At 32.3% G+C, this 27,075-nt stretch overlaps 1 protein-coding gene across 5 annotated transcripts in view; it reads right to left on the bottom strand.

Moving 5' to 3' along the window:
- dpr12 (defective proboscis extension response 12) overlaps window positions 1-27,075 on the bottom strand; it is a 294,159-nt gene that overhangs the window by 102,670 nt on the left and 164,414 nt on the right. For all 5 annotated transcript variants that reach the window (XM_011069767.2, XM_011069770.2, XM_087416828.1 and 2 more), the window contains 2 exons: window positions 15,890-16,080; window positions 3,601-3,762 (listed from right to left, as the gene is read on the bottom strand). In XM_011069767.2, coding sequence (XP_011068069.1) covers window positions 3,601-3,762; window positions 15,890-16,080 — 353 coding nt within the window. The remainder of the gene's footprint in view (window positions 1-3,600; window positions 3,763-15,889; window positions 16,081-27,075) is intronic.

Here is a 27,075-nt window from a genome sequence, read left to right as displayed (position 1 = left end):
AAATTACGAATAAAAATAAGCAAATATAAATAAAATAAATATAAATTAAAATCTTTATAAATGAGCTGTATTTTGCGTGCATAATTGTGCATATTGTGCGTGCATGTAGTATGTAATAAAATTTTAATTATATTTTCATCTGTTAAATTTTCCAAATTAGGTAAAATAACAATTTATACTTTTTATGTGTCGAATAACTTCATATTCAATGAAAAAGACGCTCTAAATTTTAATTGAATAAAATTTTGTAAAAAAAAAATGAAAAATACATTATAAACAATGAAAGTACATATTATCCGTTTTTCGCATTTTTACAGACGTTGCACGCGCGCAGTAGTGAGGTCTCGATTACTTCCAAAGCTTTCCATCGCTCCATCTTCAATTACACTTAATTGCCACGACGTTCGCAATAAAATGGTCACCGCACTATATCTGTCGTTTGTGATAGCTACGCTGCTTTTTCACGCTAAAATGTTTGCTGGAGCAATAACGGAGATAGGAGAACTCGCGAGAAACTTTCCCATCTTTGATGCTTTTTGTTGCGTAGCGTCATCTTCATTTATCCGATCTTGTAAACATTATTCGAAGACAAGATCTATGAAAAGAGAATGTAATTTATAAAGGAAAAAACAGGAAAAACGATAACATTCGATCATGTTCAATGAATCAAGGATCTTTTCCAAAAGTGCATGTTCCATTAAGGATATGATTGTTAGCAGTCAAATTATCGAAGTTCTGTAGTCGTGATGAACTTCATATTCAAGCAAGAACTTCAGAAAGCAATTATCTTAATCCGGTACAATTTTGCACTCTCCTTATTACACACGTACATACATATATGATTTAATTTTATTCATGCAAAATATAAATTCCGATTTACTCCCGATTTACTTACTAAAGATATCGAAAATTATGGCAATATGATCTGTATAAAAGCAAATTTATCTATAATTAATTTTTATGTCGCTTTAAATAGTTAGTTTTATTTGGAATAAACAAATCCGATTACGCGAATTCAAGAAATGAGGAATTGTAATTCAGTGCATGGTATAATAACTGATACACGTGTGTGCTTGGGACACTGTTACACGCTAAGATTAACGAGTAATCCGTTATCAGACTATGCGGTTCGTCATTGTGAGACAAGCAATCGCTTCGGACGTTTATCCCTTCATGACTTTTAATTAGAAACCGCAATGACGGACCGTCGTGGACATTGTGTGGGCGATACTCATCTCGAGCGTTATAATATACACGTTACTCAGGAAGACACCCACGTATTATCGACCTTGTGACACAGTGATTTCCACGCTCAATGACCTCGTTGCATAATGAGGTATCGAGAGATTCATTGGGACCATAAAATCACACTCGTCTCTTCTCTCTTTCTATGATCAAATAGATGGAACGCCGCGTTATTCAGCAATAGTTGGTAGACATTCATTTATTTTCAAAATCAATTCTTTGCCGATTACAAAAGCGCTATGATTCATTTTATTTTTGATAAAGTTGAGTTCTAGGTTCATATCGGTGTCGATTAACAATGCTATATATTAGGTGTTGGAATTAATTCGTAGCGTTTTACAAGTGATGGGAAGTACTTTCATTAATGTATTTTTTAATGCTCATGTGAAATAAATAACATTCTTTCATTAAAAAACGCTACGAATTAATTCCAACACCTAATATATCATTCAAATAATTCGTTATAATTTTAAATAAACTTTAGTACAATAATAGTTAATTAACTGTTCGAGTTATTTCTGGATGCCTGATCGTAAAATGAAAAAGCTTCGAAATAATTCATAAAGTACTTTTAATGAATAAAAATAAAGATTCCTGTACAATGTAACGTAAATTATTTTGTATTCCGATTAAGTCATTATAGACGAATTATTTAAGTAACTAGCACCAATCTATTATATAATATTCATTAGCTTCATTATAATTATATTATTGTCTAAAAGTACAATCTAAATTTCAATGATGTAATCGGCTTTTAATATTACGTTGTACATTGAATACTTATTAATTTCCATTATTGTATATCATTTAATTATAACGTTATTTTATAATAAATGGATTTTGTTGTTAATCGTTTTATGTATCATTTCATTTCTTCCAATGTATTAAATCATACACAATATCTGTGTGCATCTATTATTACAGATATTTTATTCTACATTTTATTCTGCTTTATATTCTTAAATGAATTCCGACTTTATGATCTTTATGATTGAGAATTTGATGATTGATTTTGAAACATTTTTATTGACATTTTCGCAAAAAATACAGAGCTCAAAGGATAATGTTCTATCCTTTACTCACTTGCCGATAATTAATTAAAAGTCTCTAAAGATCGCTGGTTACGACAACGAACCGGAAGTGTCTCTCGAACTTCGAAGCAAGATAGAGAAAGCGAGCAATGCGAAAACGGTGGTTTTCTAAGTTCATTGGAAAAAGTTTTGTGGCTACTATATTCGCACCTCGAAATTAACATAAGAGGCCGACTTTGCTATCCCAAACTTGGGCCTTCACCCGAAGAAACTTTAGAAAGGTCAGAGACTGCTACAGGTTTTCAGAGTTTACTCGACAGCGTACGCAAATGGGCATCATGTCTCGTTATTCACGCTGTCCGATTTCTTTCGCGCTCGCACGTATTTGCCGCGAGTGTTTGTGTTTGCCGTTCCATTAGCCGGAAAAATGTATGAATATGCAGCAAGAACGGTTTATCCGTATTGCTCACGTCATATGGATTTACGTGTTAGTGTCCTCAATATCGTAATTATATTTCCTAGCGACGAAAAAATTCTCTAGTTCGGATTAGTTCTCTAATTACGGAGCCATTAACTGGACATCGAAATTATTTTCTGTTCACATTAGAGTGATTTTTATACGAGAGCATCCTCATGAAATTTTTTTCCGGTCCAATACATTTTCAATTTAGATTAGGTTACTTTATGTCTCGTATGTGAACAAAATAATACAATTCACAAACATTATCTCTTTTCACTTTTCTTTAAATAATTTACTAATATTGTAAATATCAGTAAATATCAGTTATATTAACAAAAGAGGATAAGTTTTGTTGCAATGATAAATATTTTATAACATTAGATATTGAATATACATCGACTTAATGCCAAATTGATGACGCATACATTGCGGTGCGCATAATTAGTGATGTTTGGAATTATTAATAGAAGGATTTATTACTCCCGTTGTATATACGCAACATCATCTGTACATCACTTGATATACGCTCATATACTTTCATGTAGCATGTAATTATTGAAATATACATTCGATCTGAAGATAGAAATGTACATCCAAAGATAGTAAATTGGAAGTTATATTAGGGAGTCCAACGGCGAATATTATTAATAATAATAAATCGAAAAAAAATGGTATGTTATCAGCGTAATGCAAGTGATTCGTTAGTTTTACTCTTCGAAAAAAAAGAAAGAAAAGAGAAACAGCGGACAATAATAAAACGAGCAACTTAGAATGATACATCGTGCGATAAAAGTTGAGAAACACTTGTTAAAATACATTGAATCAATTAACCCGTAGGGTTGTTCATGTAGGGAGTTACATTACCTGACACTCGTACGTCCCATTGTCTCTTTCTTGGACGTATTTTATTTGAAGGGTCCAATCGTCCGAGCCCTCGGGATGCAGTACTTGAAATCGCTCGTCGTTCGTGTATGTGAACATCGAGCTTGTTAAAACGTGAAAGTCACGTCGCCGGATCCACGATATCTGAAACACAAATATTAATTGACACACACAATCAGAAATGTAAATAAATATTCAAATAACTATTTATTAATTATTTATTTATAAATTTTTATTAAAGTTTTGCTATTTATTTATCGATTTTCATCAATATTTTTTTATTTATGAGTTTTACAATAACAAAATAAAACATAGGTAAAATATATGATAAAAAATATGAAAAATGAAACATAATGAAATAAAATATACTTATATTTGCATTTTTAACATAAAAAATACTTTAATTTAGTATCCAAATTAAATATTCAAAAAGATCTGTTTAATTTGGTAGACACATTCATGACGATATATATTGGTATTGGAGAGGTATATATCGGATTTTAATTAAAATAAGTATTGCTAAAAAAAACGTGGAACTATATCAACACACACACACACATATATATATATATATATATATATTTGAGTTGATATAAATTGGATTAACATAACCGATCGGATCCCATCTAAAAATAATGCGTCAAGCATTTTTAATGCCTCTTGATGGGCATGCAAAATAATTTTTCTACAGATATAAAAAAAGTCATAATAAAATGGTAAAGGTACAAAATATTGCTCTTATGTAAATAATAGCAATCTATGTATTGCGTGAGGAAAGAGATTTGGTACGGAGATATGTCATATTAAAATAATCCTGTTCGATACATCGACACTTTGTGCAAATAAAGCGAAAAAGATAAACGACCATTACATTAAACCACATGAAATGGAAACATATTTATTACTTCATATAATTGCAAAAAATTGTAAAGTGAAATATATTATTATATCAATTATATGCATATATAAACAGTAATGTGATCATAAAATTTATTTTAATTAAACATAAAGTATTAAAAAGAATGCAATTATGTGTTATGTAAACATGACATAAAATTTAATTATAATCTGCAACGGATGAGACACATCTTGCTGCATCTTGTTTTTAATATGACGTCAAACGAGAACAGAAAATCTCTTTTAGATAACAGGTTGTGTATTCTTCCACTCTAACTTCACTGATATTTTAATATAAACAAATTTCATTAGAGAACTTTAATTGTTAAATCCTCAGTGCGCAAAACTGTTATAATTTTTCCACAAAAGCAAAGAATACACAAATAAAAAGAAATAATAGACCAGGCTATCTCTTGGAAATGAATATTAAAATAATTATTTTCATAACATACATTATTTTAATATAAATACATGTAATATAAGTAAAAAAAGCATTTATATTTCCCGCAAATAATTTTCGTATTTCCCGCAATTACAATCGTTACTGCTTAACGAACGACAGAGTTTACGAAATGGAGAACTGGTTTTAGCGGTACTTAGTAACTTCGCCCCTGCTCAAATGCTACGACCTATCTTGTGATCCGATGGGACCGAGTACAATATTGCATAAATAGTAAAATTGTGAGAGCCGGAAATACGATCTCAACCTCCAGGGGAATGCGGCAGACTTGCCCGCATTCTCCTCAGATGGGTTGCTTGTTTCCTTCCTCTGTTGATGCTTTAAGATCATTGTAGAAAGAGAATGCATAAAACATTAGGTATAAACCTCGCGGCCAATCACGGTGTTTCTATCGAATTGCCTTGTGAAGCATATAAATGCGCAATATCAGATTACGTGTAACTTATACATTTTTATCCCGGAAACAAATGATAAATATGTAGATAAATAATTTTAAATCTTAATATAATTAAATTAAGATTCTTAATTAAATTAAATTAAATTGTTCTCTTTTCATCATGAGAAGAATATCTCTTTTAATATTCGCGTTTGTGAATTTATCGCAAATAATTAGCACTTTTCAATTTTTAATTTCTGCTATAACTATGGCATGCGGATAATTAACTAATTAGAACAATTATTCTAAAGAGTACAAAAATATACTAAAATATATTTAACAACAGTGTTAAAATAGGAATGACGCATTACATATTTCATAGCAATAAAATTAAATTTTTATAGTACTTTTATATACATATATATATATGTACATATATATATATATAAAGATAAATTTGTTGATCCTATTGTTTGCTAACTATAACAATTAAATAACATAATACATAAGATTCATGTTGGAAATGTATCTAAATATATTATATGTATTTCTATTTTAAACTTTCTATTTTAAACAAGATAAATAGCAAGAGAAATTGCAAAGTCGCGTTTACGTCGACATAAATATGCTAATTTCCGTTACAGCATTTTGTTTACATAATAATATTAATTTGCAGACTTTTCACGAGCGTTGGCAAGCTGGACAAGATGCTCGGAAATTTCAAGTGGCGAAACTTCGCCGCAGTATGATTGCCAGCTCTCGGCTACAATCTAGTGCTTCAATGTTTCCAGGCATTCGGAAGAGATCGCTTCGTCCGAAAGCATTAAACCACTTGAGGTACTTCAATCGGCTTCAAACTTTAGATTGATGTGAAATTTCTCGGTAGACCAATTATTATGGATTTGCTTTTCTTCTTTTGTGTTCTGTATGAAAGTTGAATTTATTTCAGAGTACGTCATTAAAGAGATCATCACGAGAAATACAGAAGAACGAAGAACGAAACGACGATTCAGTACGATCTTGGCGCAATCCTTCCCTGGTTAGATGGTATTTATATTGGAATTTTTTGGTTATGTAGGAACCATTTCACTGATTTGAGTATATTTCAGTCATACCTCAATGACGATTATTTTTCTGGATTTGCGTATATTTGTTCCCTATATTCTCTTTAAGCATTACCTTTGATCGCTTCAAATACGTTTTATGCGAACAAAATAAGTAAAATTATACTGAAAAGAATCTTGTTTTTTTTTCTGGCCAAAACCGAAAACGATTGTAGTCTCGTCCGGTAGTGATTTGGGAGGAAAGTTTGGTTCAAACGATTCTTGAGACTGGATGAGAGTTTCGGATGAAAGGCATACCCGACATGGAAAGTTTACGTCGTCGAGATTTCGACAGAACAACCGACGAGGTCGATTCTATTGCAGTGCTCGTGTAGAGAAGCAGTTTGTATGATGTATGTAGGTCAGCGTTTCTCTCATCCTTTTACGTGCAGTGGACCATCGGTGCATCATTTGAAAGAAGTATGTTGCTATATTGCGGTATGTCAGTGTATATTCGTACAATATTTGAAGACATGTTTGAAAAAGCGGACAAACGGGCGAAAACATGTTTCTGTATAAACACACGAAAACTTTTTAAATTATTTTTTTTTGTTCTTTACTGTTTTCTATTAATTATCTGTTGCAACATTCAATGTGTTAATCCGATATTACATAACATTTTTAGAAATAATCATTGTTTATAATAATATATATATTTATATTTTATTGTTTATATTGATATATATATTTATATTTCATTATTTATATTGATATTGTATATATATTTAAATTTAATTAAATATTATTTATTAGTTATCTAAAAAAAAAAATAAAAACATAAGTATTAGATAAAAGACAACTTCTAAGAAAATTGTGGAAAGAAAGAAAAGGAAAAGAAGGGAAAGAAGAAAAAGCTGAAGATAAGATACAGAAAAAGTATGGAAAATTAATTATTGGCTTTAGAGAGAGCATATTTGCAACGTTCATATTAAAATTAAATTCGAAGTAAATTCGTGATGATTATATTTAAGTGCAAATTATATTTAAGGAAGATGGAAATGTATGTAGCGTTGTATACTGAATACATAGTACTTCTATTAGAAAGGCATATATCAATATATATACATCGATAGTGTAATATATCAACAGATTCTTTATTTACAAATCATTTTTTAGCAAAAATAATTAAAAAAATTGTTTCTTTAATGATAAGACGTCGTTTCTAGAGAGAAGGTTAAAAAAGAGAATACGAAGGAAAAATAGTATTTAAAACAATTAAAACTGTGTAATAATTGGATACAGGTGACATTAATGTAAATTAATGTAGTGTTTGATTAAAAAGATTGTGATACTTAAGATAAAAGATAACAAAATAATGTATATTTAGATAATAGTATTTAGATAATAGTATTTAGATATCGGATTTTAGCAATTAATTATCAAGGAATGGATGGCTGTGTGAAATTAAAAGATGAAATTGTAAAGTCTCTTCTTGGTACATCAGTTGAAAAATAAAAAATATTCTGAATTCTATAAAATACATTTAATTAAATATTCTATTATTAAATGTATTATCTGCTAAATGAAGAGCAAAGTCAATAAAACTGAACGCCTTCTTAATCATTGATCCGTTTCACTGTTTTATATCTATTCAATAAAGAGAATATATTCCGGAAACGGATTGGTGAAGGATACAATGAGTAACATTAGGTTTGTGTAACCTCCATGGGTGACTGACCACAACCAGTACTTGGTTATCTCTCGCTAAAGGGTTAGGTCAGGTATATCCTGTCTGGCTTTTCAGTTTCTGTTTCACGCTACTCGAACATCATGAAATGTTATGGTTGCGGTATTTGGTGTCTAAAGTTCCGCGTGTAACCGCAAATGTTATTTTCGAGCATTGCGCTACTTTGTCATAATACTATGCATTTTGATTTTGGTCAAAATATTTGTGGGGCAATTTAATTTGCAGATAAAAATTATAAAGTTATATCATGTTAAATTTCGTATATCCGCCAGATTGGTATTACATCTAGTTCGATACTAATTCGATAAATGCAATATAAAAGCTAGTATTGGTTTGTATTGACAAAGCAGATGAAACGATTAGATTTATCTTTATTATTTATATATATATATATATATATATATATATATATATATTTGTTTCAATAAATCTAACACGAAATGGCAATTATGACTCTGCTATCACTCATACGACTTGACACATTTCTAGATTGAAACGATTAATCATAAAAGTATTACAGACTCAATATTGCGAGTAGTCATTTAAAACAAAAGTTAAATATTAGTCCATAAATTTATTCGCATTTATTACACAACAATATTTGCCATACATAATATTCCAATATATTTAAAATAGGAAACTGTCAGTAAAAATTGCTAGTAAAAAATTAGCAAAACGATATTGAACCAAACAAAATTTCTATTTCTTACACAAAATAAAATTTCTTTTATTACACAAAATTTCTCAAAAAAATATAAATGACTTGACAATCAAAATAAGATAAAGATAATTTGTTTTGGTATCTATCAATTTAATTCAAAAATAACACACAATATAAAATAAGATTTCCTATTTAAATTTTCTACTGAATTTTGTTTATTACAGAAATGATTTAATGCAGTCAAAATATGCAAAATGAAATAAAGATAATTCGCGTTTTCGGTAATCTGCTAATTTAGTTAAAAAATTATAATGATTATATAATCTAAATAATATATGATTTTCAATCTTCTATTAGAATTTTTTGTAACATTTTTCAAAAGTAGAAATGATTGATACAATAATTAAATTAAAAATTGAAAAAAAATAAAAGATAATTTGGTATCGACATCTATAGTATTTAATTCGAGAATGGGAGAAATGATATAACACTTAATCTTTTCATATAAAAGCTAAAAATATATATATTTCATATCTAATATCTTCACACGCCATTGTAAAGCATTGGTTCGATAATAAAAAAATCATCTCTTTTTTGCGGAGTAAAAAACAAGAAGCATGATTTTTTTCAAGATTATACCCGCCATATCACGTTATTCAAATTATGGCATCACGCAGAATCTTATTGTGCGCATTATCGGAGAGAGTGTGCGTGCATACCAGACAGAATAGGAACAATCGGAAGTTCGTCGCGCGACGAAAATTGTTTCGGCTATCGGATCAAAGTGATCATAAAAGGTCGTTGACAACGAGGACAAAAAATTAGAGAGAGGAACCGAAAAAAAATATATACACGTTATGGAGGGTGGAGCGATAACGGGGAGAGTCTCCACGTTGCGTGTTGGCTCGTTTCGTATCACCATTCGAATGGAACGAAGCGTGATTGCCGGCGCTATCTCGGGACACGCGAGATCGTCCGATTATACTAGGGCGCGATTCAGCGATAACCTGTGCTGGTCTCGCCGCCGATTGTTAACGCGTTAATGGAGTTACTAAATGCGAGCGCGCGCGTAGTCCCTCGACACATACAGGCGGTTTCGGTGCATCTCACGTTCTCACTCCTTCCTCTCTCTCTCTCTCTCTCTCTCTCTCTCTCTCTCCCTCTCTCTCTCTCTCTCTCTGAGTCAATAAACAACCCAACGAAATTAACGTGCCTGAGCGGATTAGTGCGCCGCGGGCGAAACGTCACAGCTACGCCGTTGCACGCTGCGACAATGGACCTGTCGCATAATATCGATCCATGTAGCACCTTCCGATATACTTTGGGAGTTAAACTGCGAGAGGAAAAGAGAGGATTAGATGTATTTTAACGAGACAGTGTATGCAATTTTCTCATATCGCAAAAATGATTTAGAGAAAACTAATAATTTGGAGAAAAAAAAGAGTCTGTATTCTCACATATACATCATTGAATTATATATTAAAAGTTATCTTAAATTTAATCTTACAATTAGATAATTTTAAAATTCCAATAAGCAATAATCAATGGCATCTCAAGATCATAATTTACGACAGCTTCTATAAAATTAAATTATGGATGCTGCTATTGTAATCGGATTTTATACTTTTAAATATTTAAATTTATTTTCATACTTAAAATCTATCTAAAATTCTAATTTTATTTTAACCTAGGCTTGCCAAAAATGGTTTACGAGATTGTTATGTATGATAATAGAGTTAAATAAAAAATATACACACACACACACACACACACACACACACACACACACATATATATATATATATATACAGTATATGTATAATAAATTAAATTTCAAAATAATTAAGATTTTCTATTTTTCAGTTCGAGTATTTCAAGTGTCTCTATACATGTCCTTTGAGTCATCATAAATAGTTCAATAAAATAAACAGCGGATTAGCCCGCGTGTGGCAGGCGACGCGTTTGCTTAGCCTATTACAACTAGAGGACAATGGACCGACCTGTCGGATAACCCAAATCTGTCGGCGGACTCCGGTAGTTACCGCTGCTCGTTGCCAAGATGAGTGGTCGGCACAAGTCCATCGGTGAGGATTCTGAGGTCGGGACATGTAGTTTCGGTACAATAAATGATAGCGTCCACGCTGCCTTCCGCATACAATTGTAATGAGAAATGTTTCCCTGGGAGAACTACAAATCAGCACCTTGGAATCGATGTCAGTTCGCATTTTATTACAAATGGGAAGAGAAATATGCTGGATATCTCCTGTGTGTGTGTCAGGCACCATTCTTTCTTCCGCACCATAGAATCGTACTGAATATCTCAATTCCGCAACATCAGCGTAATTTTAAATTCGAACCAATGATTTATTGAAATCTGCGATATATATATTTAGATGCTATTCTTTGTAATCAGATAAATAGGATATACTTCAGCAGCCGCAGTTTTAATAGCTGCTACGATTTTCTCATACAACCCATCATAAATCATCATATACATATTTTTATTTCCGCTTTGGTTGGTTAGTAAGATAAGTGACTTGCACGGATCCGCGTCCTTTAAATTCATGTCATATGATTTAAGGAACGGCCGGCGGTCGACTTTATGAAAGCATCGATATCCGGGATCCGGAATGCTATTTTTAATCCCGTGATATATCGACTGCATGCAACCTGGTTCAAGTTAATCGTGAAATATTATTACATCACGGAGAGCGCACATCGTTAAATAATGTCGAATAAAAAAAAAACAAATTGTAAAGGAAAAAACTTTCTGTGAGCAAAAAGAACCTTCGTGAAATTGTTGATTGCGTCCGACAGAATTAGAAGATATCATCATTAAGACATTAATCTTTCACAAGATCCCTCTCTTATTGTGGTTATCGATTTATCGAACGACACACACAAGAGAGGTTGAAATTAATGTTTGAAGGCGGAAGTGAACCCATTACGACGACCAAATCCATGGCTTCAATTCAACCACGACGATCGTCAAGACAAAGGACCCATGTCCCTCAAAGACGCCAAATCAGATATCCTGGGTTTCCTTCTCCCCGCATCTGCGTTCGATGTTAAACCACATTTCATACTAATCACGCTAGTTTACAACACCACATATTTCATATTTCCCTTATACGTAATCTCATTACGCGTTTCGGGAAAATTACAGTGGGAATGTGAGCGAATTATGATGCTTTCGGTTCTAACAGATCTTATGATAATCTAGAAAATTGTTTATTGGAATAATTACAATTTTTTGTATAAGTATAATCTAGTAATTGTAAATATAAAAATAATATTTATTTAAAATTTGTATTAAAATTTTAAAGAATGCAGCCATATAAGGTAAGATAATTTTCGCATTAAAAAGATTGTCGAACATCTTAAAAATCATGCATTTCATATTTATTCTCTCTTTATCCCGACTATCTTCCTTTATATATATATATTGCATTTTTAAAAATAAATTTCTAAAGACATTATCATATATCTTTATATGTAATCTTTTATAAAGATCAGTAATGCTAGTTTTCAATTACAATTTCAAAATGTAAATTGAATAGTATTGTATTAACTCTATTCAAATGCAAATTTGATCGTTTATTTAAAGATTGATCGACTAAAGTGACTGTACGCAAACAAAGCAAATAATAATCGTTTTACTCTCAAATTTATTTTCTGGTCGAGACATTTCTTCATGCACATCTCATGGACTTATTCAGTCTTCTTCCCAAGTTTTATCTCGGCACGAAATGGCTTTTCCGATCCAATAAAGTGCGCCACGTTAATTATCGGAATTTCGAAGGGTAATTCATTAATATTGCTCTCTAGCGATGGTGTGCGAATCGATACCGCTGCCGCAAGAAAGAAAATGAGAGAGAGAGAGAGAGAGAGAGAGAGAGAGAGAGAGAGAGAAAAGAGGGGAGAAGAAAGAGATTCTTCTCCTATAAAAAAATCAACAACTAGATGTTGATAATCGACTCTTTCATATTTATCTTGGCACCTTTCGCAACATGTTTTCGTACATTTCCGATGTCAGCGTTGCATTGACCATGGATAGGAAAAAATGCTCTCAGACATTGATAGCGTAGTGCAGCTTCGCAGAGAACGTCGGTATTCGCTCGGAAGCTCTATCAAAATTACTTCGCGGCGTTCGACTTTTCGTCGTCATCAATCTTTCCCGGTTTGACTGCTAACGCGATAATGCAGTTACGCCATGCATCAGGATGGGGCGGATATATAGACCCGGTCAGCCTGTCAAATTCGTCATAAATAATTGAATTAAAAGCAACGACGTCATGAGTGAATTTGCGGATCACCCAATCGGTGGAATTTCTGAGTGATTTTATCTAACCGATTTGCGACAGTCTCGTTCGCAGCATTTGAGATTTGAATCGCTTTTTATCTCGGATGGAGTATCGGAAATAATCGCTCTCTTGAGATTGTTGCGTTTGTCCGGAAATAACGTGCTGAATTTTTGATTATCATTTATACCTTTATACATTTATACCCAATTGACTGTTATGAATATATTATATATTGTAATGTATACTTCGTACTATCATATGCAACGTATATTTCCTACTATCTTTAAAATATATAAGATTATATACAGAGGACTAGTTTTTATAAATTATCACAAAATTTCAAAAATATAAATGACATTTCCTAATTATTAAAAAGAGATTTCCTAATAATTAAAGAAATTTACGTGATTTTTCAGTAATTAATAAAACTGTATATATAATAATAACAAAACAAAAATGTAAAGTTTTCTTTTGGCATCATAAATCCTTCAGTCTATTTAATAAGCATCATTTGATTACTAATTATTGTTAATGTATAGCGTATATCAAAATAAACAGTAAATTATAAATTATAAATTTATGAATAAATTGATCTCTAATATAATTGATATATATTTTATCTTAGATCTACTTGTAGTCAAGTAAAATTTCTCTGAAAAATCCACTAATTTTTTCAATAATTTTCCAACAAATCTTTCATAAAACAGATCGATATTATACCGTTTATTTTATTACTCTCACACATTACATTGTGTTGGAAAATAATTTTGAAATTATAAGATATTATTTTTCCTCCATTCCAGCTATTGAAGTTTAATTAGATGAGTCATAAAGCTTCATAAGCTGATATTTTCTCATTTGAAATTATATGAACAGAGTTTGTAAATTATCTAACCATCAAATAACATTCGTTAATAATATAATTTAATTATTTCAACTTGTAATTTATCAGAGTTAAATTTCGTTAAAATTGAGAATTTCGACGTTTTGTAAATACAAGCGAGTTCGTTGTTTTGCAGTAAAATATGAAATTTCGCGATGTAAGCGCGATATCTTGCATTACAATTTAGAAATCATAATTAAACAAAATGATAGTCAAATTATATAAAATAATAGTAAACAAATTAATTAATTAATTGCTCCGATAAACATTTCCGAAATTAGAAATCGAAATAAACATAGATATACTATTGTTAAAAAAAGGAATAATACATCCCCAATAAAATTTAATTAAATTTCATATAAACTATAGAGATTTCGTTGTGGACGTATCAATTATACATCATCAAAGTCTGTTGGATTTGATGTCGAGATGAAGGTTTAAAATAGAAAGTTCGGAAACACCATTGTTATTCGATAATATTGAACAATAACAGACTTTTGGTCATTGATATCTGATCCTATAAAGTCTATAATGATGAAAGCTACGATGGTTAATACTGTGTGAGTTTAGTTCGCTACTATTACGTGAAAGTTTCTAAGTTCTCGTACCAAATCGTCGTCGTTACAAGGATGTCCTTTCGAATTGGGGCAGATTTGTCGCGGTCATCGGCTTTTTGCCGACATCAATCTTGCACGGTCCTATGAGCGATTTAACGTATCGATGCCAAATATAAGATGATGCAATCGTGACCCGTAGAAGAGATGTCTCTAGCATCGTTTTTTACTCTTCCATCTTAATATAAGATATTGATGGTCAATCGAAATAAGGATGATGAGAGATAAAATTGATCTTTTGGAAAAAGTCGGAGGCTTGATAAAGACATCTGAAGCAGACGCCATTACTGCATCTATCTGTACCCAATACGAGCTCGTCGTTTCTGTGGAATCGCATATCGATTGCCGTGCTCTCAGCAGGATTCAATGCGTCGCGATCATTGATCGCCTTACCACTTCGAAGCGTCAGAGAGGATGTGCGAAAGGAGGCCATTACGCTTGTGTACATGAATAAATTTGTATGGAGTTGTTCTACGGTTACACGGACAAGATTAACCATGTACTACGTTCGTGTTGTTATTGCGTAGGCATTAGCATAACTTCTCATATACGTGTTATCCCTACGTAAACGATTTAGAATAAAGTATCATGAAATAAAAGCGTTTTCCCTAAATCTAAAGAAGATACTAAATATATTCTATTCTAATACTCTAAGTAAATCGTTGAAATCGGAAAATATTTCTAATAAAAATTAGAAGAAAATTTATCGATTATGACAATTTCATACCTCTATCGAATTTTATAAATGTTCTACTGATATTTTTTCGATTCCCGCCAAGAAACGAATAATATATTATATAATATATTTAATGTTAATTAAACATATATAATTAAATATTCGCTTCGGTGGATAATTATTTCAAATAAATTAGTTACATCTTGAAGTACATATAGATATATCATAGCAGCTTCTTTTGCTTCGTAATGGTCGTGATAATTAAACATATATATCCGCATCGATGAGTAATTATTTCAAATATATTTGCTGCATCTTGGAGTATATCAATACATTGCAATTTATTTCACCTTGTAGATGTCAAGATAGCTCTACATGAAAATATGAATTTATGTTACGTTTTTCTTTATGAGGTATAAAAAAGTACAATAAGGATTTCTAGAAGAGAATCGCATCTACCAAAAAAAGGTACAATAATCATCCCAGAGAAATCATCGTACTTGAAAGCTTCGATTATGACATCGATTCGCCTAAAATTCGTTGAAAATCGTCGCTTCTTTTAAAAGTTTCTCGCAACAGCTCAAAGGGTTATACATAGTTGCTTTCTTACCTCGGCATCGGAAACGGTCCTCTCTGCCAAATTGCGAACTTTGCAGTGCAGGAAGGCAGTGCCGCCCAGTTGTACCGTGATATTAGAAACGGTGTTGTTGTCGTTCGCCTCGTTCACTCTCTGCAGTTCGTCGAGATTGCTGAACCAAAGGGCCTTCCAATCCGACGGGATGTTGTAGGGCACACGTCGATCTAAGAGAAGAAAGATGACCAGCGGGTATAATCACAGTAATTTAATTAAGTTGATTGTCTTGGCAAGGGAGAAACTCGACAAACGACGCCGCAATTACAGAGCGAGGCTATCGCCAGCTCCGCCGTCGGCAGCAAACTTTTTTATCAAGACAAAGAAAAATAAAAGTTAAAGGTGGAACGATGGGAGAAAACAAACGCGGAACCAAGCCTGAATTCCGCTTGTTTTACCCCAACCCTCGTGAATTAGAAACTACTTTCCACGCTTGGGCCCTTTCTGAATTACCCTTGTTATTAAATTTTTTAAGAAGACGACCTGTATTCTCACGTGCTTTGCTCATTTCCTTCGATGTAAATCACCAGGGAAATGTACCGTGCGAGTTATGAAGCAGTTTGCACATTGCCATAACGTCTTGCGATATTATTTGAACAGTGCATGCAGGAATACGGAAAAAAATTCTTGAGTCAAAGTAGGTCCACCTAATCAATTTTATTTTTTTTTAATTCTATTTATTGAAATAAACTAAGTGTAATAAAATATAATTTCTATTCCATTTACTCACAAAAATGAAAAGTATCTTCTAGATAGAATATCTGTAAATAAACGAAAGAAAATTTTTAACTCTAACATTGAGTCTTTACATTCATATGAATATAATAAGACTTAAATAAAAAATAAATTAAAAGTAACAAAGAAACTAAATATTATCTTTTTACATAAGTCAGTTTTAAAAGGATCATCAATCATAAAAAGAAATTCCTTAAGATTTACTTTTTTCTTAAACATTATAATACAATATAATACAAATCTCTGACTTACTGGTCTAAAATTAATCTTTTAATTTTTAGAAAGTTCTAATAATTTGAATGCAATTTTAGTTTCTTATTAGGTGTTGGAATTAATTCGTAGCGTTTTACAAGTGATGGGAAGTACTTTCATTAATGTATTTTTTAATGCTCATGTGAAATAAATAACATTCTTTCATTAAAAAACGCTACGAATTAATTCCAACACCTAATAAAATTTGTAGCATTGAAAATCGTTATCCTCTGTAAGTCCCACACATAACTAACAAATAATATTACTTTATTTATATAATGGTCATATAACAATAATCACATAAATGGACATTATTTAATAAGAGTTTATTTCTAAAACAATAAATTTATTATAAAAGATCGATTTATTTGTTATTTTTCCATAGCTAAGAAGTCGAATATTATAATATATTATATAAAATAATGTATACCTGACAAACTTTGAAGCAAGTTTGTCATAAAAATGGCTCATATATGCACTTCGTCACAAGTTTTTGTTACATTAAATAAACGTGTTGCTGATTCAAATTCTCTAGCCCCTTTTCATCTACTTCCTATGGAACACTTTTTTAAGCATATTCTAAGCATAAAGAACCGTTTTTAAGTAATAAATTTAAACATGTGCCATTTAGGCTGGATCTTATATTATTAGGCTCAGGGTAGGTTATATCCCAATAAATTTATGAAAAATAAAAATTTTATTGATTCATCAAGAATGATTGCACCTTGTAATTTAATGTGCGGTTTAAAATGGTTGGTGATGGTTTAAAATTTGGTTTTTACTTTAGGTATGTTTTGACTCTCGTGGGCCATTGTTTTCCGCATTCTATGTCCATTAAAAAAAAAATTGCATAGTATGGTTTTTACTTGATTGCGATACATGATGCATATCCACGATATCGAAAGCGATAGTATTTTGATTGTGATCTTTCGCATCGTTTAAATAATGCGAGTGCACACCTCGCCACTCGCAACAGACGAAATTCACAGTATTTGTTGATACAGTCGAAAGAATAAAAGAATTTTTTTCCTTCATACACGCACGCTTTGTTAAAATTTTCATGGATACGACCTATTTCCGGGCAGCGCAGGTGATTTAGGATGTTTGCCCTCGACAGCAGATTACAATTCAAGGAGACTGCGCTGCTGGTGTGGTAAGCTCGAATGTGCCTGCTTCTCGTCCTGACCTCATTTGAATAATCCATGGATACATAACGGACGTACATGCCTTTTACGCCATGCGAACGCGTTCGTATAAAAAAAGAGAAGAAAAGGGGAAAAAAGATATGCGTGGCTGGGCGCAGACGCGATACGCTCTCGAAAACGCGACGGTCCATGTCGCATTTGCAAAACTTTATTCATGTTATCCTCGGAATTACTACGGAACGAATCTTTCAACACTCATAGTTTTGCGCCAAAAAGAAGAAACTTCCAAATCAAGTTTCGGCTGGAGAGATTTTTGCAAATTTTATCGAATATAAAATGTGTATCAATTTTTTTCATTATTTAAAAAAAAAAAATTATAAAATAGATATTAAGGCTGGTATTTACAAAAGGTTCTTAAAACCATCTTAAGTAATGTCTTAAGATGTTAATGCTGCTCTGTGATTGGCTTACGATATCTTAAGACTACTTAAGACGATCTTAAATATAAGAACCGACTGGGAATACCGATCTACATCTTTTAAGAAGCACAATACATGTTCGTACAATGAACATAAAGATTCTACCTTGTCATTATTCTTATCCCATACATAATATTCTAATATATATTCAATTTTGATTTAAATTGGATTGAATCTTATTCAGTGTGTTTGAAGAACTAAAAGATTTTTTTCTCAGATTTCTAAATTGGAAAGCTTTACATAGGTCAAATTAATCTAATTTCAGATATTGACATCTTCGACAACTGCTTGTAACAGTTCTAAGTTAGAAATCAAATTTTCGATAAGTCTTGAGTTAAAAAATCAGATATGATTGTCTAAATTAAGTAGTTATTAAAACTGCATAACGCTCGTTAAATCAGAAACTGCATTTCTCTTTTTTTCTTTCTCTTTCCTAAAAGAAAATAGATTTAAAATTATAAATGTGAAAAGTATTGAATTCCAATATGACTCTTTGTTTAATCGAAACTGCAGGATGCAGGATGAAATGAGAATCTTTCTCATTGTCAGAACTAATCATATAAAAGAAATATCTTTATTATTACCGACCATTTTGTCTTGCGTTACACATTCTATTGTTCATATAAAACCGAAAATTTATTATCACGAAATGGTAACAATGCGGTGTAAAATCATTGCTTTGTTAAGTGCGCGCGAAATAAGATATGTAGCATGAATGGTAACGTGTATCCGTACAAATATCTTTAATTCAAGAAAACAGGTATGTTACGAAGGAAAGTTCAACTTGCATGATCCGTGAGAGGAAGGCATCCACGTTACCACTCTCACGTGGGTCTTCCTTTCACCAGAGATTCGATTCGGCCGTGGAAAAGTTCGGCATTCTAAACGCCTTGCATCTCGATTCTATCTTGTATATAGGTGTGGCGGCAAATCGAGTTCTGGAAGCCTGAAAGTACCGAGCGCGTGTTTGGCTGCTACTCGTATTCATCAAAGTATCGAGGCGGAACTGGAAATACGAGGGTTTCCACGGATGCCAAATTTCGAAAAGTCTTTTAACCGCATGTAAAAAGAAACGGCAAATAAACGGGAAATTTAATCTCCGGACGTAAAGTTAGGTGAAGTTAAACAAAAACTTCGTTAAAAACGCGTTATTTAATGAAACGAGAAGGAAAAAATATATAAATCACATTGCTAGTTACTTAAAGTCCGAAAGTGATATTTTTCTTGCAAACATGCACATGCGGTCATGGTAATCTGACGCTAATCTCATTTTAAACAATAGTCTGATATTTATTTACAGTCTTCCACGTTATTCTGCATATCGTGCCAGTTAATCAATTTTGCGTGCATTGAATGTTGCACTTATTTTACGATAACGAAGTTTCAACACTTTATTTAACCAGAAGCGAATTATTTAGATCGAAGCATCAGGTATTCGCTGCTGCGAGTTTCCGTTGTCTAATTTAATGCTAGCAAACATCATTGTATGCGGCATAATGAATGAAAATAATTAATTACAACGCTACGGTAATACAGAATGTACGATTGTAGCGGACTCTGTGTTCAGCATCCATCATGTAATAATCCCCGCGGTAAATTATCAGGTAAATTATGGAATACAGATTTGTATGGGTGTGTGTGTGTATGTGTGTGTATGTGTGTGCGTCGAGCATTGGGGAATTCACTTTTCGTTTTAAATACTTCAAAGATTCGAGGCAATGAAAACTGGCTCCATTGCTACGTTATCAATCTACGCCGGATAGAATCTTTCCATTAACCCCAGCACGAATCTAGCGTACGAAGGTTTTACGTATAGTTTACTATTCGCTGGTTAGTTGGATGCTGCACTACTCCGTAATGGACAGTTCTAAAAAACAAATCTCTAAAATCGTTTCTAAAAACAATAGAATCCTATATGAGAAAAAAAAAGCGTTTTTTGATGTTCACAGTTTGCAATAGAAATTTAAATATTTCCAACATGTTCCTAAATTGCACTATATTTTACTTCAATATAGGAATTAAATTAATACGTCAACTTAGTTACTCAACTAAAAATATTTACACAATTTACTGAAAATATGTGTTATGTAAATATTTTATAATTTCAAACATTTTATTTTGTCGTTCTAATATACTATTTAATATTAAGTTGACCTATTAATTTGACATTATTATACCGAAGTAAAATATTAAAATAGTTTAACAATCAATGAACATATCGAAAATATCTAAATTTCTTTCTATTGTAAAATTCAAACGTTGAAAAATGCTTCTTTTTTGATCAAGTATATTGAATCAATTGTTGAATTCAAGTTTTCTATGCATGAGTTTTAAGAATAGCTTTAAGAATAGTGAATTGGAGAATCTAAATTGATAACGATTACACAAATAAATAGACGAAACGCTCTGCACTCACAGCATCATAAAAAAAAGAGTAATAGATCGACAGTAATTTATTCTTATTTCATTTGCTCATTGTATAACAATATTTTATTTACTCATTTTACGATTGCGCACGACTTGCCTTCAGTCGATTATCCATGTTTGAAAGCATAATGGAGGCCTCAAGAAAACAAAGGGAATTCGCGTTTTGCTATGGTGAAAGGGGCAAGTGGGCCGCGCGCGCGGATGCATATACGCAGGCAAAAGCAATCGGGGCGCCCAAATGCGTGAATTCCTGAAAAACACGTTCGCTCGGTTGCGGACAAAGGAATCCGCGCGCGTGCGGCTGAGCGTTTCACGGGCACGCTTTGTGTGCCCTCGTGCTTATTTTATCGAACGTGTAATTTAGCCCTGCTGACTCCGTGCACGCATATGTGTTTCTCTCTCTTTCTCTCTCTCTCTCTCTCTCTCTCTCTCTTTCCCTCTCTTCCTCCCAACCCCTCTTTCCGGGTGTGACAGCCAAGCTGGGCTTGTTAGTGTTTGGTCGATTTTGGTCGTGTCACCCCCAACAAAAATAGAGCACAGAGTCACTGCCTGAAAGGGGGCCCTTATCATATTTTCAATGCAACTCAAAAAAAGCCTTACATATTCAAATAAAATAGTAAAAAGGAAATAAAGACGGAAATATTGGACGGAAATATTCAATCTCAGAAAGGTCTGCACTTGGTCCTTCCGACGTCAGGATTAACATCCGGCAGTCGGAATTCAAAATATAGAGTCCACCTCGTGATAACTTCCTGTTCGTTAGGAAATCAATAAACGGCTTCATGCATCTGACAGAGTATTCTTTTTTCCTTCTGTTTCATGTCGTTCGAACAGCTATGTTCCATCGATGTCGACAAAGTAAGACGACGAGTGAAGCAACGAAGTTGAACGTCAGAAAGAAAAATAAAAAGAGAGAAAGAAAGAGAGAGAAAGAAAGGAGGGGGGGCGAGGGGAGAAAGAACGATTGAGTGTGAAGTTGCAACGAGGAACAAAACGAAAGTAAAAATAGCAAACTAGAAAACGAGTAGGAGGATCAAAGATAAGGCGAAGGGTTAGTCTCGTCAATTGACGAGGACGTAAGAGCATGAAGAGGACGGGTGGAGCAAGAACGTAAAAGGTGACGAATAGAACCTGAGAGAGGTAAAGCAATGGTGTTTCAGACGGCAAGGAGGAGTTGCTGTATATATAACAGCAACCAAAATGCTAGCCTGCATCAGGGCATTACGTCTGCCTATCCGCCGCCTTAAACGTGTAGCCCGGCGCTACCACCTGCATACATACATATAGTTTGCATAGAAATGGCACACGTCATCCCGCAACGCGGTAGGTCTTTGCTTTATAAGGCAGTGCGCTCCGCGCAGATTACTATTCACTAGCTCTCTTGGCCCATCCCAGTTACGAGGTGACCGTCGAGTATCTGAGAGACAGTGTATTCTTCGAAGCCGTCCGCAGGGTTCTCTTGACCCGGCTTTTATGTTTCGGTCGTTCGCGACGGGTGATTTTCGGAGCGACGTGTTTCGCGTCGTATTCCCGTCACGCGACGTCGCTCAGGTGTTTCGATTTTTCATTCAGCCTGCGCGATTGCAATACGATTGAATTTCTGGATGGATGGCCAGAAATTAGGACGCGTCGATTCCGATCTCGAGATGACAACGAGTATTTGTTTGACAATTTAATGAGGAATTGATTGGAATAATAAGTTCTTCTGCGTCAGCATGATTAAGTTGACTTTTTTGAATTAGCGATAAAATCACTTTTTTACCAGCGGAAAATGTTTGAGAAATTACGCGCATTATACGTTTACGTAAATTGCAAATTTGTTCATATTATAGTTATATTAAAGAATTTTAATAAATTTGGCGAAATAATTCTAATAAAAATAATTTATTTTGATAAGATAAATAATAAAAAAGTCAATTATACTTTTAAAGTTTTCTTTCTTTTTTTATTTCATTCAATAATTAGATGCGTTATATATGTTCACTGAAAGCATTGCAAATCTATAGTTTACGTTATGTACCATACCATAGATTTTCAGTATTTGAGGTAAATAACAGAACGCAGCCATTAAATGTGATACATCAAGATAATAGGCATCTTTAAAGAACTATATTTGCTTCAGTTGTAATCCGATACATTCTTTCCGACATGTAAAATATGTAGACGTGACAACGCACTTTAGAAAGATATTTTCTCGAGTCTTCTCTTCTTCAGTTCAAAGGTGCGACGAATAAGATAGCTGAAGAAAAATGCGATGTTCTTGTTGAAGCATACGGCGTATGAAAAAGACCCGTCTGTAGAAGACGCGGTGTATACGTGTCTGTGTTTTTCATTCGCCCACGCGATTGCGTTCGAGGATGAATGAGGCATATAAAACACACAGTAGATACGGGCTGTTCTGGTCAGACTAAGTGGAAGTGATTTACCACCGTTGCAAACCAATAAATTAGACATTTTTTGAAATTGTGACCGACGATAGCGATTCTTCCGGGTAATTTTAGAATATTAAAATCGTTATTTCAAGACCTGTATTACTTTCTCTCTTCGAAATTGGCTATTGCTTTGCGTGTTATGCGAACTTTTAGCTTAGAATTTTGCAAGAGCCTGGATCTAACGACTCTCATGATTTGTGCATTATGTTATTATTGTATAATTGGATTTGAATACGATTTTAGTAGTACACATGGCACTATTTAAAAATAAATACAAATGTTTATGAGAAAAGTTGAGTTATCGACTAATACTTAAACAATATCCTGTAATGAGGACAATGTTCTGGTTAAACCAATTAGATGAGGCCAAACAGAATTTCTGGTCATTATATTTTTTGATTATCATAACCTCAGCAATACCATTTTGGTTGGACCTTTTCGATAGTTTAACCAGAAAATTTTTCTCTGTGTAAATAATTCGCACGGAATATATGGACTTTTGAAAGTACTTTTTGACACCGTTTTCTACTTATGGAAGAAACGTATTTATCTTTGAACGGAAATTTTAAACAAAGATCTCAGCGCGGTGAACTGCGTTCAACTTTCAACGACGCACTATATGTAGTTTATTCAAGTGTAAATGTATGTCACAAGTCGGTGATTGTCGCAGTATCTTCTTATGTAAAAAACTCATTGTCCAGAAAAACAGTGGTGTTTTCGACAACGTGTATAAAATGTATATAAAACGTTACGTAATATATGCGAATGAAAACCTACGGCCATTGAATTGGTAATACATGCTAATGAATTTTCTCCGACATGTACTTTGGTTGAAAAAAATCATCAATTCAGGCAAATTGTTTCGTCGTTCGATGAGCGAGAAATTTTTTCTCCGTTACCACAATCGACGTAGAAACCTGGTGATTAAGACATGTCGTTGTTGTGTCCGCTGGTACAATTATTTCGCTTGTCAATGTACACAAAAGAAAAGAAAAGGAAAGAATTTACTGTAAAACTGGACAATGTTTGTTGCGCGTTCGTAAATTCAATGAATTCAAATATACCGCATTTATATGACAAATTTTATCGTATTGTTAAGTACAATTACAATATTGTCATGATGTTGTACGTTTCCTCAATCAAACATACGTACTTATAAACATCTATCAAGTAAATGAACTTCAATGGAACACCCTTTTTGAATCTGTTACTTCTTTATTAGAGAAAGAATTATAAACTATTACACTACACTATGTTATAATTTTAAAATCATTTCTTTAAAGACTAATGTATATGTAGATATTTATTTGTTCCAACGTTTTATATATTTATATTTTATTTTATTAATTTGTTACTTATATTAACGTGTAAATTTTATAATTATTTGGTTAACAATAAGAATAATTAAATCAAATTAAAATTGTCATTAATTTATATATTATATATTATATTTAACGAATGATAAATTATTTTTCATCTAATTTTGAGCTCATTTCATATGACCTGTTTTCTTCTCATTCTATAAAACGAGCGGAATTTATTATTAATTTATTATATCAGCGATTATCTCATAACTGTGTACCTACTATTATTTAATATTGCTTTACTTTCTTATCAGAGGACGTAGGTGAATGTTCATTAATGCTGTGGCGCATGGACTGCAAAGCAAGCGTGCCGTCGGATAACCGCAACAATGCGCGCGCGGGCGTATTACTCGGTCCTTTCGTTATGCGGTCGTGCACCCATCGACTCTGCAGCAGGTATAGCTAGCTTTTATATCAGATAATCTTATGGATAAGCTATCAACCCTTATGCCAGAAAGTAGGTGAGTCAAAGCTAATAAAGCGAATTGAACGCGAATGCTTTCCCTTGGCTGTAATATTACAGAGGCGCGAAAATGAATAATAAAATGTATCAACAATGAAACGAAATCATCGCAAGTTGAAAGCTTCGCTTTGTGTTCTATTCTATATTGTACTATACAAATGTATTGTATTTTTTCCTCACTCCTTCCTTCATTAGAAATATTCATGTACAATATGCACACAGAAAAAAATGATTTTGTTGAAGTATTTAAAAATGTAGGTAGATACAAATCAGAAAATAATTTCGTGAAATTAAATTATAAAGTAATTATGTAAGGAATTTAAGCATGATGAGCAATGCATTGAGAAACTCATTTAGTTGAATCAATTAATTTCTTGTTTGGATATGGGCAAACAAATCTTTAGTTGACGCAATAAAATAATTTGGTTGAAATCAAACATTTGGTTATTGTAAACAACTTTATCAGATGTCAATGTTTATCAGAAACAAGTGAAATGTTATAATAATCAAATGATTTGCTTCAACTAAATTATTTTATTGCATCAATTAATTTCTTGTTTGAATATGGGCAGACAAATCCTTGATTGATTCAATTAAATGGGTTTCTTAGTGTGCTACAAAAAGTTTTAATGTTATAGCAACCAGTTTGAGCATCCTATACCATTTTGATGATTTAACAAAATTATTTTCGGATTTAACAAAATTTTTAGATATTCAAAACCGTTGTTTCCGTATGTTATTTTTGTTTAGTTTTAATGAATGTTATTTTATTATGCGTTTAAAGAGGTTCTCGCGTTTGATGAAATATAAGATAAGTCTATAATATACATGTAATACAAATGTTAATAATATCAATAGTATCTAGAAAGAAATTTCATTGACTTTTACCATACCTTTTTGAAGATATTTAATCCTAAATTTATAGAATTTTACATTACAAGTTGAACATGTAACCTTATTCTGTAGTTATTCTCTTTTAAATTGAGACACTTGATAAGATAGAAATTAAAAAATTATTATAATTAAAGTAAACACTTAAATTTGTTCTCGTTTTATTTAAATTGATCGTACAGTTTACAAGAAATTTATATTCTTTGATGAAAAAAGCTAGAATATATGTCAAATGGACGATACATATATGTATATCAAGTGAGCATCTTACAACTTTTATTTTATCATTTTGAAAATATTTAGTAATATATAAAATTAACAATAATTATTTATAATAACAATAATTATGTATGTTATATAATTATGTAAGATATTGTTAGTAATCTTTTTATTTCATTATTTTAATTGTTTTACGTATTATTACGAATAAACTGTCCATTGATTGAGGAAGTAGCGCGAAAACCTCTTTAATGTAACGCATAAATGTTAAATTATCAATTTGAAGATTATGCGAAAACAATTAATAAAAAATTAAAAAATTTCTTTACTAGGAATAAAGTAATAGATCTTCACTAATAAATTTATTGTTATTAATTGACTAATTAATTAAACATTATCGTGCTTAAAACATCAATTGATGCGAAAGTTACAGAGCTGATCAGAGTGAAAACATTGTAAGCACGTAACGCAATCCTTAATGGATTATTGTTAAGCAGCTTCCATAGTTTTCAAGGTACAGGAAAGTTGATCTTTTAGTTACGGTCGTCGAGTAAATGAGACTACGAGCAGACAAGCGTACCCTTAATTAAGGAGTCGACGACAGCAATAATAAATACTTGTAAATGCGAGTGTCGGTTACAAGTATTCCTCCGCAACTGCACTCATACAAAATATGAATCGCGCACTCTCGTAATGAACGTTATAATAATCCTATCTTTTTTTCTTGTTCTCTTTTATCTTGCTAATGGTATTATATA

This window comes from Acromyrmex echinatior, chromosome 2, assembly GCF_024713525.1.
Source record: "Acromyrmex echinatior isolate Ae372 chromosome 2, ASM2471352v2, whole genome shotgun sequence".
NCBI lineage: Eukaryota > Metazoa > Arthropoda > Insecta > Hymenoptera > Formicidae > Acromyrmex > Acromyrmex echinatior.
The sequence above is the reverse complement of the archived record's forward strand: the minus strand, read 5'-3'. Positions and strand labels throughout refer to the sequence as shown.